The following is a 15,707-nucleotide window of genomic DNA, read 5'->3' on the forward strand; positions in this document are numbered from 1 at the left end:
AGCTGCTGCTCAGTCACCTCATTGTTCTGGTAGCTGCTGTTGCTGCTAATTCTGTGAGCGCACAGCCGGCTCTGTCTGCTTTCCTGTGCCGTGCAGTCTGGAAGATGCCCTCCCGTACTTTACAGCCACCCTCCATCCTCCATCCGCCGATCTTGAAGCAAATGGTTCAATTACTAACCAGCCTGGTATGTCAGCGCAGCCACAGGCATGCCGAGCAGGCCTCGCTGAGGGAAAAAGAAAACTCATTTGTTTTCCATTAGAGGTGGAAAATAGAAGCTATGCATAGCCATGTATCGTGCTGAGTAAAGTCACTGTGCACGCGTCTGTATCCTCCTCTCTTTGCATTGCTTTATAGGGCGTTTGTTTGGCACGATACGCGCAAAGCAGTTCTATTTCCGAGGACCTAGATGCTGTGGGTTTTAGTTTCTCCCCTGTTTGATGTCCTATCACGTGTGTCTGGATGATCTGACATTGTTGTTTTTTGCTTAGATCTTTGCTCAGGTAGATTATATATTCACACAAGTACTTTAAATCTGGACCGTTTGAATCTTGCAGGTTAATGTACTTTTATTTTAATATAGAAAAAAAAAAAAGAAAAGGTTTGGGGTCCTCCCGCCACTGGCACGCGTGAAATTTCAAATCTCTGTACTTGTATGAGTTATGGTCATTTGAATATCATGAATGGGATATGCAAATTTATTTGACTGAACTGTTGCTCGTGATTGATATGAATTGTATCTTTTTCTTGTTTTGTTTTTTTAGCCCCCATGAAAAGCCTAACTGCCCACCAGGCTTCAGAATACTCCTGAAACATCCCGAGAATCAGAAACCCGTGGATTGCTTTGCTTTCGCAAGGCCCCCCGCCACCCCCAGTTCCCGTGTTGCGTGCCCGCCCGCCCGACGTGTGAAGGCGCGCCCCCGAGGTGGCTCAGTCCAGGTGAATGGGGAGTGAGTGAGAGAGGGTTACGGATCTGTGTGCATTACTGCACAGGGAGACATGGAGAAAACTTTACCGAGCACGGCAAACTGGGCACCGATCTTCATGACAGCCGCCCTTCTCTGGGCTTCGGGGGCACACGCACACAAAGTAAGTGACGAGAAAAAGATTTAACCTCCCGTTCATTTTTATTTTGCACTGTTTCCAGAAACGCTCAACAGAAAAAACAACGCCGTGTAAGTCCTGCAATGCAAGCGAGTTACTGTTGCCGTGTTAATCCACGTCAGTCACTGGCATGTGGAAGTGAGAGCTGCTACCGTATTGTATCGGGGAATCTAATGGGTTTCAGCTGCTCATTACGAGCAGCATTTGGGGAAAACTTGTGATTTAAAGATTATTCATAATACTATAATATATCACATGAATTATATGCAGTGGCTAAATAATAAAGCATGGGAACAAATATTAAAGCTGTGGTTTACTGTACCGCTTGCAGTAGACTGGAACAACGGGGCCGCTTTTTATAAAGAGTGCTTGTTTATTTGTGTAAACTTGAAAACACAGAGAGAGAGAGAGAGAGAGCGCTGTTAATATATCTAATTGGTCATAAAGAGATACAGTACTGTACACGCATTGTGTTTGGAAGAATGTGAATTGAACAAACAGCCCGGAATAGGATATTCACACCTAGGGTTTGTGAAGCGGTCTGACGCATTAGTGCTCAGTAGGGAACTGCTAACTTGACAGTGAAACTTTGCAACAATTAATTAGGGAAGAGTGGCTACGGGGCGCCCCGCCGGGATCATTACTTAAACGGCGGAAAAATACTGTAGATTAAATGTGCGTGCTGTCACAGATGAAATAAAGCCACACTCGAATGATAAATGTAGTGTGTGTTATTGAAGTGTTTATGTGCTCCTAAGGGATACAGCAATGCTCAATGGTTCGTCTGAAGCGCCCGTGTGACTCTAATTCGTTACCTCCTGTGATAATGAACTCACAGTGGCCCCTAATGACTGCTGGGTTTGGATTAACCTTATTGCCCCTCACGGTGTTTAGTAAATAAACAGCTGGCCTGAATCCCAGACAGGTCCTTTCCTCAAGTCCTGTATGTTCCCCTCTGCTTTGGTCTTCATCATGTAAATTAGATCCAGATTGCCCCCCATGGCTCACCTCTCTACCTCCCGGTATTCCTGCACCACTTTGTCTGCACGCAGATACTTTTATACTTGGCAAGCATGGTTTTGGCAAGACTTTCAAATAAAACTGCCCTGCAAATCCATAGGCTTTTCCTCCTAAAATATTCCAAAGGAATTCTTCAGGGAAATGAACATCAGCTGTACATGTTCCTCTTGTGACAGCCGGGTCAGGACGCAGCCGTGAGAGGTGTTCGAGGAGCCCGTGTTGTGAACAGTTCCAGGATTCTGTTCACCGCGTGGTCCTGTGATTAACCCTTGATCAGTATTGCGAGGGGTGGTGAGATCTCAGGGTTAAAGAGCAGCTTGTATGGGTCTGAAGAGTCGCAGCTATCCAAACCTCTTCTTGTTTAGTCACTATCGGTTTCTGTTTTTATTTTTGCAGGGGGCTGGTTAGCCCTCACACTCTGGTACACAAGCTGTAATAAGAGTGAAGACAGAGTAAGAGCCTTCTTGAGTCCACAGAGGGTCTTTAATCTAAAAAATATGTGTCTATATTGTTTGAGGCTGAATAACTTGACCTTGCCACAAAGCAGATCCACAGTACCTTGCTGGAGCCAGGGCCCCCTATTGAAATACCCTGTGCACACTTTTCACTGGTGTACGTCTGGTAATTGGGACATTGCTAGATAAATAGGGGGCCACAGCGTCCTGCAAAACCGGATGAACAAAGGCTGCGGGTCTCTTGAGCTGCGAGTGACAGAGCTCTGTCTCTGCTGTTTACAGGGGACCAGCCGTCTCTGTGATTATCTGCCTCATGGGGCAGTCTAAAAGATGCCTTTGTCTTCTTTTGTACCAAGTTCATTTTTGGAATGAGATAAACTGGCTTGGAGTTTGTTCCATGAAAGGGACCGTGGCTCCCATATTGATTTATTTATTTATAATTCAAAATCCCAGTTCCACTTTGCCAGTTATTTTTTTTTTCAGTAAACTCAGTAGAGCTTTGGCATGTGCTTCTAAATGATACACATTCCCCTTAATCGCCCTAGTTCTTTTTGCAATATGCTCTACTTTTATACTCAGAAAGCTGATTAGGAGTCCTTGGGTCTCTGTGGATAATATCACATTTTTTCTAGTAATGTTTAATATTATATAAGTAATCATTTCCCCCAGTGAATCCCTTTGGGGTAAGCAAAGGGTTAAGCACTGTTGAAACTGAAAATAGCTCATTTGACAAAATCCTTGATTAGATTACCCTATCAATGAACCTGCTCTACCGGAGTCACGGACGAGGGTCTCTGTGTTTTTGTTCTTTCATTATTCAGTGATTCATTTCATTATTTTGTTCTTTCACAGTTACACAGGTGAGAACCCTTCAGTTACAAATGAAGTTGTAGATAGTTAAAAACAGTTTGTGTGTACTCTATGGAGTTTGAGAAGTTGCCTGGCAGAACTGTAAAAATAAGCATATATGCATTATAAAATGGATCCATTGATGAGAATCTTGACGCAGTGCAGTTGTGCACATGGTGACTGAAGGGGCAGTGGAAGGGTGGATTCCCTGCAGTTGGGGGTGTTGCTATTAACCAGTAACTTAAGCATCTGATAGTCATTCCTGACGTGGCTATTCTGCATTTGCACTCGGCTGGTATGCACAGAATGAAGTAATCTCATTTTCACTACTGGTAAATAATCCTGTGAAGATTCACTACCCCCTTTACACAGGCCCACATGGGCTGTTTATGAGGAGGCAGTGTGTGTGTGTGTGTGTGTGAGAATCAGCACTGGGAGGCAGTGTGTGTGTGTGTGTGTGTGTGTGTGAATCAGCACTGGGAGGCAGTGTGTGTGTGTGTGAATCTGCACTGGGAGGCAGTGAGTGTGAATCACTGGGACTGTGTAAAGCCAGTGGTAATCTGAAGGCTTTCTGCTGGTGTTGGACTATGCTGCTTGGGCGCAGTTGGTGTTGATGTTGGTGCTAGAATGTGCTGTTTGGCAAAAGTTTGAAATGAGTAATAGACAGTGAGTCAAGGTAATTGCTTTTCCACCCAGCAGCAATCACTTTTTGGAATCGTTCAAATTCTGTGGGTTTTGATCGGTTTTTATATTCACTATTTATACTTCCATGGAATTAAATGGCATTAGATAAAGTGTATTTAACTACATTGTAGACGGTTCCTTGACAGAGGAAAAGTTTTCCTTTTAACAGTGCAGAATTGTTGAGGAGAAGACCTTAGGGACATGACAGTCTCAACTGTTCCCCATTTGTTATGCTTCAAATGCTTTTTCAAGCGCACGAGCAAAACAATGTTTATTCTTTCCATCTCAAACTCAGAAATCGCCTGTGATGCAGTCTTAATCAGAAACAATGATTTATTAGAGACTAACGCAACGCTAAGAGCGTGCCTCTTTAGTGTAGCGAGAAATCCATGGTGATACACTCCAGGTCGCGCTGTCTCCTGCAGGGGTTACTCTTTCAAACACACTCTGTTCAATTGGAAGTCCTATTGGGCAGCAGCTAAAGGGTTAATATTTCATCATATTACATAAACAATAATCAGTGTCTTGAAAATCCTTCGCACAAATTCTTTTTTATAAAGCTCATTAGCACCTGTTTCACATTCTTTCATGACCTGACTAACCCCCCCCCACCACACACACACACACACACACACACACTGAGCTTATCTGAACCGGTACTGTTCAGTATCACCTCTCACCCACATTGTTCAGTTCAGAGCAATGGGGCCTGTTCATTCAAATTGTGCATTTATTAAGAAAATGAAGTTTAGTATTGCTGAACATTTCCTCGACAGCTGCAGTCTGGAACAGTTTCATGTATGTCAGCAGCTCGCTGTGTTTGATCCATTACAGTGGACTCTGAGTACCACAGAGCTGTAAGTAAAGAGTCCTAGGAAGCACTACAGAACAGCGCAGGTAAGCGTATATTGGATCTCTTCACATTACCATTCTGGTAGGCACAAATTCTCTTTACTTTTCCTTTTCTTCACATGAAGGTGTTCTAACCTGAGCCAGTTTATCTGATACCAGCTGATTAAATCTCCCATGCTTTCAGGCACATTGCTGTAAATTGTACAGCTATTGTACATCTGCACAACGGTTGTTATTTACAAAAGATATAACGTTTCAGAAGTTAAAAGGGTTTTTCGATTGTTTGCGTTTTGAATTTTACAGGTCCAAGCAGTAATCTCTGAAAGAGTGCTTTGGACTGCTGAATCATGGTACTAGCTGTAAAATGTACCACTGGACACATAAGCTACTAACCCTGTGAAGTGATTCGTGACATTATAAATCAGGACAGATCTTATTAACCCATCGCTGCACAGTGTTTGATGTATCTGACATTGAGAAAACAGGCAGGGCAGTGAAGGGTTAGTTTACAGACAGTTCACCAGGGCAGATTATGCTAGTATTGATTGGAAGTCTCTCTCATGATAAGCGCAGCTGCCAGTGACGTCTTGCTGGTTTTTTGAGTGAGAGTTTAATCTCAGCAGCCTTGAGTGTAGCGGAGGAGTCACTGAAACTGAAGATCAAGAGCCTGTTCCCAATGATTGTACTGCAGCTTACTTGAATCCAGCACTATCAAATCAGCTGAAGGACTGCTTTTACATCCCACGAGTGGTGCAGTCCAGGTCGATACTATTCTGCATGGCTGCATGGATGTTTCGTTTGTTCTGACCTGGCTGTCACACTCCCTCGCTGGAAAGCTCTTTATTGGGAATAAATCTGCAGGCTTCACAGCCATGCCCTGGGTAAGATTGTGCCAGCCATGGCAGCTGACCCACTCTGGAATAATGCAATGCTGGTTGTCATGGATAGTCCTGGAGGCACTCCCTCCATAAGATACCTCCTGGTTTCCCAGGTGTCAACATTGGTTCAGTTGCACTTCCTTATAAAGGAGGTCACAATTGTATCCTTGCACACCTTTTGTTAACGGCCTCAGTGTACCTCTTTGCTTTGTCCTCCACATAGATCTGATTAGATGTCAAACTGGTGCTTCTTTTCTGCGCTCGCTCCGTGGGACTGACTCCATCCTCTTAGTATCAGGAGGGCGCTGCTATAGTTACTGCACTAAGCCAAACAAACTCGCAGCGCGGGCATCACAAAAGAGCATTCAGAAGGTAAAGAAGGGTCCTCTTTGTTTTCCCGTAACACATTTAAACCAATTCTGTGGTAGTAATGCCCTGAAAAAGGAGTGTGTTTTCAAGTCATTCATAAAGGATAACTTCATCATTTAAAGTTTAACATTTGCAACCAACGGCAGAACATTCTGAAGAGTAAAACCGTCTGGAGCCATAAGAGAAAAGTAAAGCAGAGTGGAATAAGAACACCTTGTACTGGCAGAAGCCAGAAATCCATGTCCTTTCATTCTTTTCAATGCTTTTCCCAGAACTTGGCAGGTTTGACCTGTTCGTAAGCTGAAGCTCTCATTGTCAAGTCCTTTACTACCCTTTATGAAATCGGCTTAGCATTGGACTTTCTTGGAAAGGCCCTGTTGAATGTCAGCTGTGTAATTGATATATTTTGTAAACGTGGGACGCATTGTTCCACAGCATGCTGAATATATTCCAGTGAACGAAGTGTGCGCTTCCCACTTCAGTCCTCTACCGAAACCCAGCAGGCTCTTTAATCCCGCTCAGATTGCTGCAAATGAAGCACCCCCTCATCTCAGTTACTTGGAGACACCAAACTCTCCTTGCATGTTAATCACTCCTTCCCAAATTCCCATTACATCACTTTGTAATGCCAGGCCTGCACATTCAGCCAGCTACAACACTGTAAGTTTCAGGATAAACACTCTTGTTTCCTGCCTGAGCTGGGCTCCTTCCTGTGCAGCATGTGTCTGGACCCCCATCTGAGTTGACACTGTTTTTGAAAGAGTTGTTTATTTCCCTTTAAAGGGGAGTTTGTTTCTGCTGCGGATGTTATTCTGAGCTCACATGCTTGTGCATTGTTTATTCTTCACAGGAATACGAGCCTCTTCAGAGGAATAGCCAGACTTGACATTCCAAGACTAATAACATGTGCACCTCCTGGAGCGCGTGCTCGTGTCTCCAGGGAGAGGCGCTGCAGAGGCCTTGGGTTGACCCTGGATAGAGAGCATGCTGCTGCTTATGGGATATTGTCTGTTTTGTCTGTTATTAATCGCACTGTGTTACTGCCTCCAGATGAAAGCGCAGATCTCCCGGCAGTCTACCTCTGCCTCCGAGGCTGAATTGGGTACTGTTGAAACCTGTACTGTTAGAACTGTCAGGAGAGGAATCCCAGCCCCCACTTCACACAGCTGAGGAAACAAGGGCAAGGCTAGAAGAGTCCACTCACCCCTGGGTCATTCTACCACAGCGTGGGGACAAACTGGGACCTGGGACTTCTGTGTGAGAGAGAGAGAGACACTTTGAACTGGAGATCTGAAACCTGTAGTGTAATAAACATTAATAAGTCCCCGGCTAGGTTTGCATTGCGAACATCTGAAGTTGGATAATTTACTGATTTAGGTTCGGAGCCCCGAGTTTATAAACCTCTCAGAGCGCCTGTGTGCGTGCGTGTGCCAGTGTGTGTGTGTTGCATGTGTTTGTATGTGCCTGTGTGTCTGTGGATGTGTGTGCGTGTTGCATGTGTTTGTATGTGCCTGTGTGTCTGTGGATGTGTGTGCGTGTTGCATGTGTTTGTATGTGCCTGTGTGTCTGTGGATGTGTGTGCGTGTTGCATGTGTTTGTATGTGCCTGTGTGTCTGTGGATGTGTGTGCGTGTTGCATGTGTTTGTATGTGCCTGTGTGTCTGTGGATGTGTGTGCGTGTTGCATGTGTTTGTATGTGCCTGTGTGTCTGTGGATGTGTGTGCGTGTTGCATGTGTTTGTATGTGCCTGTGTGTCTGTGGATGTGTGTGCGTGTTGCATGTGTTTGTATGTGCCTGTGTGTCTGTGGATGTGTGTGCGTGTTGCATGTGTTTGTATGTGCCTGTGTGTCTGTGGATGTGTGTGCGTGTTGCATGTGTTTGTATGTGCCTGTGTGTCTGTGGATGTGTGTGCGTGTTGCATGTGTTTGTATGTGCCTGTGTGTCTGTGGATGTGTGTGCGTGTTGCATGTGTTTGTATGTGCCTGTGTGTCTGTGGATGTGTGTGCGTGTTTAAGAAACTCTGGAGGGGTGCAGCAGGGTTGCATTCAGGGGCTCTCAGCTCATACAGACAGGCCTCCAAAAGACATTAATACATTAAAAAAAAGTGGGAGAAATCCCTCCCCTGGATGCTGACGGCCGGCTTGCCGTACCTTTCAAGGGACTAGCTGAGGGAAGGTATCGGCAGCTGTTGTCTCAATGATATGAAACTTTGCAAGTTTTTCACAACATGCAGAAGGGGAAGGCATTCTACTTTAGTAATAATGTATGCGAACACAAGAGCATTTTTTACTATTCGATTATAGTGCCCTTTAGTTCGTTAGTTAGATTACCTTATTGGTGCTTTTCATCCAGCGTGGACATTTAGATTATTCAAAACTTAACTGCTGTCAGCTTCTGGTCAGACGCATGGCTGTACCTGCAGAGTTCTCTGAAATGACAAAGACTTGAAATATCAAGAGCAAGTGAATATCCATGCAGCATCCCCTGAAAGAGCTATTCTGTCCACTTGTGGCTTGATGTGGTGGGTGCTTTCCTTGGCTGGGATTTAGATTTGAACGCATTGTTATAAATCACACAGCCGTGATCACGAAGGAAAGTCGAATGGAAATCCCGTCCCCCTGTGAAGGTGCGAGATATTGTTAGATTTCTTTTACAAGGACCTTATGGTAGTCTTCAGGTCTGTAGATTTCTCTTCTCAATAACCAGATGATGTTGGCTGTTTTTTAGGATGAGAGAGAGAAAGAAATAATAATATAATAAATATAAACGTTCCTGTCATGGAATTGTGAATAACAGCTTGTTATGTCTAATGTTTGGAATTTAGTAAAAAGACTCGCCAGCCATAAGAATGCTTTGAAATGGAAATCGAACACAGATCTCCAGGAAATGTGTCTTCAATTAGGGTTGGATTTGTTTTCTCCTTTTTTGTGGTGAAAAAGCAGAATTTGAAATAGCATCTTGTTTTCTAAGAGTTTGAAACCCAAACAAGGCAGATCAGTTTATCTTTGGGCAGCCACATCGCACGCTGTGGAATTCCTGGTTTTTTTATTACGATTTGATTTTTTTTCTCAAGTAAAAAAAAAAAAAAAAAAAAAAAAACCATTGGAGGAAAAAAGGCAGGATATGGTTTAGGAAATGTGCTGTTATTACTTCTTCACTGCTTTCATGCCAGTCACGATGATCTGAAATGTTTTGGTCTGCATTTAGCTCTTGATTATAATGATGATATAGTTACACTTAGAACTGTCTTTTAAGGTTACAAAAACAATAGAATTTTTGGTATGCCGTACAGCAAAGTTAGGTTCATTTATAATAGAAAAATCTCCATTCAAATAATATTATAGAACAAATAATCGGTGTAGCACTATTGTGCGATGGGGATTGCTCGTTATTTTCCGAAACAAATCGCAGGACAATATTACTTTAAAAGGCATATTCAGGACCTTCCTGCTCTGAAAATGCTGTTTCTTTGCTTTGTTACTGCCGGCTGAGCTAACTGCTTCTCAATTGCAGGTCTATTACTCCTGTGGAGCTGTAGTGGACGTGGTGGACTCAGATGAACAGGGCCTCGTCTTATCCCCGGGTTTTCCCAACAGCTACTACCCGGGATTGCACTGCGTGTGGCAGTTCTTTGTGCCAGCTGGGTACAGACTGGTAATGGATGTATTTGACTTCGATGTGTTTGAGACCTCAAGTGAAGACGGCTCTTCACCTGGTTTCAGAGAGAGCCTGGCAGACCCCACCGATGAGAGCAGCACGCCCGACCCGGATTATGAGGCGGCACCAGAACGACTTTCCAACCAGACTGCAGGCTCCCCCTCAAATAATGCTGAAGGTAACTATGGAGGGTATCCAAGGACGACGTCCAAAAAGGACGACCCAAAGCAAGTGCTGGTCCAAGAGCAGTCCTCCAGAACGGAAGCGGCCAAGGTGTCCAACTGGGCCAGGCAGTCGTCTGAGTTTCTGCCGAGTGACGAGTCTCAGGCAAAGGAGAACAGCAGCCCCGGCGTAAGCGGGGACAACCGCATCTCCACGCACTCTTACAGGGGAGATGATGACGACTACGATCGCCCAGGCGAGAGCACCACCCCTTCTCTGAAGGAGAGCACAGACGACGTTGCCAGCAGCGCTACTCGGACCCAGCCTCCTCCAATCGACGCGTGTCCCCACGACCTCCTCTACATCTCAGACCTCATGACCTTTTCCTCCCGCTTCTGTGGGGCCAACAAGCCCAGCGGCCAGAAGCTGGTGTTCGGCAACTCGGTGGAGCTGGTGGAGGTGATCGTGGAGCTCATCACCACCACGGGTCGGGGCCGGGGCTTTGCGCTGCTCTTCCAGTACCGCAACGAGACGGACACGGGCTCCGACCGCTCCCTGGAGCCCGGGAACTGCCGGGCCGACGCGCTCCTCGCTGTCGTGAGCGCAGCCGCCTTCTTCACAGTCGTCCTTGCGGCTGCCCTCTGCGTCCTCTTCAGGTAACAGGAAGACTGCATTTTAAGCAGAATTATGTGTTGATACCAGCTTGTAAGTAACCAAATGTTTATTCAATACCACCTGACATGACCTTTGTATCAACTTGCCATGTTAAAAAGGCTGCTCAAGAGTTGGCTGGGGTTGTGGGATGGTTAGTTGTAGGAGTGTGTTCGGCTTAGACCATTATAATCATCAACTAGGAACAACTAGCCGAAATTTCCGCTCGGGATCCTGCATAAATACTGGAGTTTTTAGTGAGATAGCTTTAGTTGGTAATTGTAGTGCAAGGTGGAGTGTGCGGGTGTATTTTTTTTTCTTCCCCTTAACAAAATTTTAAAACAGCAAGTACTTGAGTTCATTACAAACAGATGTTATTCAAAGCACAATGCATTCTAAAAATGTCATGAAAATAGCCATTTGCCATTGAAAGTGCAGGATACCTGTGCAGAACAGATCCCATAGCCCTGCCCGTCTTGAGAAGGAGATGTTGAGTCACAGGTTCTGTTGTATTCTCCCAGTCTGGCTAGTGTCTTGTTATTCATCATTCACAATCTGTCACAGTCATTCACATGCTGGATTTTTGAGGTTGTGCAGCTGATTAGCAATTTTTATCAAGTAGCTCGCAACAAAAGAAAAGGCAAACCCAATTTGAACTTTCTAGGCAGAATTGTTTAGTTGTTTTCAAGAGAACTTCAAAGCTCAGTGGGGTTTTTGTTTTGTAGTGATGCTGCTGTATCTTGTGATTGAAAGTCACAGATGAAGAGGAACATCAAAGCGATGTGTGTTGCTTTTTACCTGCTATTTGTAGGTGTTATTGTTATACTGAAGTCTGAATCGATGGTAAGAAGTAAGTGCTGGGGTATTGTGCACCACAGTAATGTTTTCCTCTATTCAGTTCGCTTTGACCTACTAGAAATGCAATGAACAGAGCAGAGCTGAAACAGAATGAAATGAATGTTACGAGTAGGGAAGGTACAACATTGATCAAGACCGGACTTTGATGCTGTCCTGGACGTTTTTGTTTTGCAGACAGAAAATATGTGGAAAAGGAGCCAACTCCTACTCTCCCAACAACCAAGAGGTAAAGAAAACCTGGTCTGACTCATTTCTACATTCCTTGACCGCAGATCAAGTTATCTGCTCCAACTTCAAATAAACCCTAGTCTGCATCTCTTATTATGACCTGCTAAAGATGCAATACCTGCTAAATAAAGTATAAAGCATGTCTGTATTAATGAAGTAGTTTCAGTGTTTGATACTGACTCAAGAATACAGGCAGAGAGATCCATGTAGGCACATTAGATTTGTTTGCTGGTGGATTTTTATTTAGTGGAGGGTCCTGCAGTTTTCAGCGGAGTTCTCTTTCCTAGACCTGTGTACTGGTCTGCAGTGTTGAGATTCCAATGAAGAGGGAGTTCACATTGTGTGAATGGGGTCCCCAGTGTTTCCAGCTATTGCTCTAGGCTTCACACACCACTGTGCAATACAGTGGAGTCCCTCTGTCACAACATCGGAAGGGTCTTGGAGAGCTGGTTCTAACAGACTGTTTGGTAATTACAAGGGGCCTGGCTGGTAAGTTAAGGGAGAGCAAGCCGCACTGATCTTCAGTTCGTACCTGTTGTGTCTCCAGTCGCAGCGTGGCATCCAGAACTCTGCCGTGGGCATCAGCGAGCTTCAGCTGGTGGTCCCGAACCGCTCGAGCCTGGAGATCTCCACTGACAACGAGAACAACAACCACACCCAGAGCCCCGCCCGCACAGGTCAGCCATGGGCTTTGTGGAGCACTTTCACTTTGGTTTCAAACGTTTTCAAATAACTTCTGTTAATATTTGAGTGTATTTTATAAACTCCTAATCAACTGGTGAGTTGAAAATTCAGGGCAGTACCTAAAATGCATTCGTCTCTGTCAGTGCTGGTTTCAATGTACACATGGGTAGGTATTTCACATAAAAAGTAATTGGGAAGTGTCAGTTGAACCGAAGCCTCTGCTGAAGCTAGACGTGTTTGAGTAGGTTACCCCCACTGTCTTCAGGGACCTCTTTGAGTGATGTGTGCCAGCGTGACGAGCAGGAGGTTTCCTCCAGCGGACTCACCGAGTCGGAGTCAGGGACCGACGAGGTGTTCGTTATCTCTGCAGGACCCGGGCCCAGTGGACTGAGCTTCTCTACCTACAAGGTAAGGGTGAGGGGGGCATACTGCAGGTTTGATTGCTGGGGACGCTCCAGTTTCTTCTCTTCTAAACCCAAACCTGTTTGGATAATTCTAACACCACGAAAGGAAATGCATTTGAGTTTTTAGGCTACGGCTTAAGAATGTTTTTTTTTTTTTTTTTTTTTTTTTGGAGGGGCAATTTTCTCCTATTTTAAAAAAAGTAAAAGTAAAATGAAACGTAAAATGGAAGGTTGAATATCTATTTTTATAAATGTTTAGGCCGTGTATACCGTATAGGAAGCATTGCTCATCTACCGTTTAAACTATCAGACACATTTTCAATCAAAGTATTGACTCGATTTAGTATTTGCAGTAGCTTTTATATTGGAATAGTTTTTTTGTATTTTGTTTTTTTAAACAGCAATACAAGAACCTGAATAGTGGTGAGACAAGCCCAGGCACAGTGTGTGACTGGCTGACTCCAGACACTGCCAGCACCCCTCCATTCCCAGATCCGAGGGCTGAGAGGGACAGTGGAGCCCTGAGACCCAGGGCCTGGAGCGTCCGCACCTTCCACGACTTCCTGCCGCCTCAGCTGCAGAGGAAGTGGTGCAGCTGGAACTCCACCAGCCCCTTCACAAAACTGGTGGACAACGTAAGCAATGGTTCAACTGGTAAAGAAAACGCAGCGCCTGCTTGATGAGTCGCTTATCCGGTTAATTGACTATTGACAGGAAAAGTCCTTAAAAGCAAGCCGTGCTTTCTGTTTCAGTTTTTAGGTCTAGGAAGGTAACTTTCTAATCATGCAAGTTAAAACATTCCACTCTCATTATTCAGGGTTCCGCCAGGTCAGGGTCAGACTGTGGCGGGGGAAGAGAGCGGATAGTGCTGTCGGAGGCTCGCTTGGAAGCCGAGACAAAGAAGAATCACTCTGACTCTTCGATGAGCAACGCCTCGTACCCCTTGAGCCAGCACTCCCAGAGACAGCGCCGGCTCAACTCAACAAGCAACCTGCAGAGAGCCAGGTTCGGGAGCCCTTGCTTCGGGTTCCGAACGAGCTTACCTGAGTCCACCAAGGGTCCCACCGGCCCCCCAGAACAGCCTTCGATCGTCCCTGTAGAGGTCCCAAATGGCTCTTCCAGCAGGACCCTCCAGGTGGATGGTGTAGCAAAGACCAGGGTCCTCCTTGGCGAACCTGATGGAGTCATGGTGCCGGTCTTTGTCATCTCGGAGGAGGACGACCGGCAGCCGTTGGTCCTTGCTGAGCATCTCGGCCAGTGTGGGGAGTCTCATCAGAATGGTGATGAGCAGGACTTGAACCCCAAAAGGAAAAAGGACCACAACAGTCCGGCAGCCCAATGCCATCTCAGTTCGGTCAATGGGTCTCCTTTCAAGCCCAGCACAACATCCGACTAGAGCCTTTGGGGGAACCCCGAGAGAATGGAGTGTGTTGATCAATCCAGTGTTTTTGTTTCCTCAGGTAATCAGAGCAGCCTCTCTCTAACAGATACCAGTGCAACAGAGTCACCGTATGTGTACAATACCCCAACTCAGAAGTCATGCTCATTAGTTCTGCCAGCCACAGTATACTGTGGGGTTAGTGAACAAGTGTGATGCTTGGAAAGCCCCAGTGTTGAAAATGCAGGACTGCAGAGGTAGAAATATTGGGCTTCTCCTCTTCTGCCAGTTCTTACTAAGTTGCATCTCTTAGGCTGAAGTCCAGTCAATTCTTTATTTAACCAGATGAGAAACCAGCTGACATTACTGCTTTGGCTTTATCTTTTGTCTTCTGAAACCAACGTTAAAAGGACCCGACTTTCCTCCAAATACTGTGCCAGGTGTGTGTTGCCCTGGAACAGTAGCGAAGTAGAAAAACCCTACACTGTCTATTGTCAGACCTGGAAAAATCCAGACCCTAACAGATTCTGAGAATGCACCCTGGAAATACCTTGCCTGTGGCATAGCTTCCTATCTGAAGATAACATAAGAGAAGATGTCAGTTTGATCTACTCGTAGCATTAGTGTCAATGCAATGGGACTCTGTTAGTCTTTACTCGGGGTCCACAATGCTAAGCGAGGCTTATTGAAATCTGGGATGAGTTCTGGTTGCTGCAGGACTCTTAGACGGGTGTTTGTTTGAGAGTGATGTAGAAGGAGCAGATCTTCCACGCACGACAACTTCACAGCATTTTCAGCTCTCTTAATGTGGCCCACGATTTCAATCCACAAGTCTTCACTCTACTAAAACACCACACCAGAGAGGCGACCAATTGACATGATGTATCCTCCTTCCTGCTCTAGAAACTGGAGACATGCAATTACAAAAGCAGATGCTTCGATTTGAAAAACTTTTTCACATGCGATTTCTTGGTTGTGCTGAGTTGGATCCTATTATGTGGGTTATCACTTAGCAAGGTGCAGCAGGTGTTTAAACATTTCCTTTACCTGCTACTGTGTATTGTTTCACTCGACCCACAGGCTCACATAGAGAGGCACCACTTTCTTGGGTTATTGCAATCTGTCTAACCCTGGTTTACAAGGCACCACGTTTGTAGATGATGTCTAGTACATAAATAAAAGCATCTTATTGTCTTTGTAGCCAAATGAATGAGACTACCTTGAGAATTTTATAGCACTGTTATGTTTGCAAAAAAAACAAAAAACAAAAAGGGAATATAGAGTAGTGTTGATAAAATACTTTTTTTTTTTTTTTTAAACAATATATTATCTGTCTGTGGAATCTGGTTGAATTGGTAGAAATACTGTAGAACAGACTGCCAATACCGCATACAGATTGTCAAGCAGTTTATATATAGAGATAGATAATAGTCAGATTCTGTTTGTCATGCAATCCTCACTTAGTTTGTAACCTCCT

The 15,707-nt window shown here is 44.9% G+C and overlaps 1 protein-coding gene across 3 annotated transcripts; it reads left to right on the top strand.

The window, feature by feature from the left end:
- The first annotated feature begins 97 nt into the window (after positions 1-97).
- Positions 98-15,681, top strand: LOC121299853. 3 transcript variants are annotated; one of them, XM_041228007.1, is made up of 8 exons: positions 98-185; positions 763-1,087; positions 9,722-10,683; positions 11,711-11,762; positions 12,312-12,441; positions 12,714-12,856; positions 13,254-13,487; positions 13,670-15,681. In XM_041228007.1, the coding sequence occupies exons 2-8, from the start codon at positions 998-1,000 to the stop codon at positions 14,246-14,248; spliced, it is 2,190 nt and encodes a 729-aa protein (XP_041083941.1). In that variant the 5' UTR covers positions 98-185; positions 763-997; the 3' UTR covers positions 14,249-15,681. The 3 variants fall into 3 exon arrangements, with proteins under 3 accessions (XP_041083941.1, XP_041083943.1, XP_041083942.1); XM_041228008.1 differs by lacking the exon at positions 98-185 and adding an exon at positions 197-501; XM_041228009.1 differs by lacking the exon at positions 13,670-15,681 and having other exon boundaries at positions 13,254-13,651.
- Positions 15,682-15,707: the final 26 nt, after the last annotated feature.

The sequence above is a fragment of the Polyodon spathula genome, chromosome 25 (assembly GCF_017654505.1).
Source record: "Polyodon spathula isolate WHYD16114869_AA chromosome 25, ASM1765450v1, whole genome shotgun sequence".
In the NCBI taxonomy this organism is placed as follows: Eukaryota; Metazoa; Chordata; class Actinopteri; order Acipenseriformes; family Polyodontidae; genus Polyodon; species Polyodon spathula.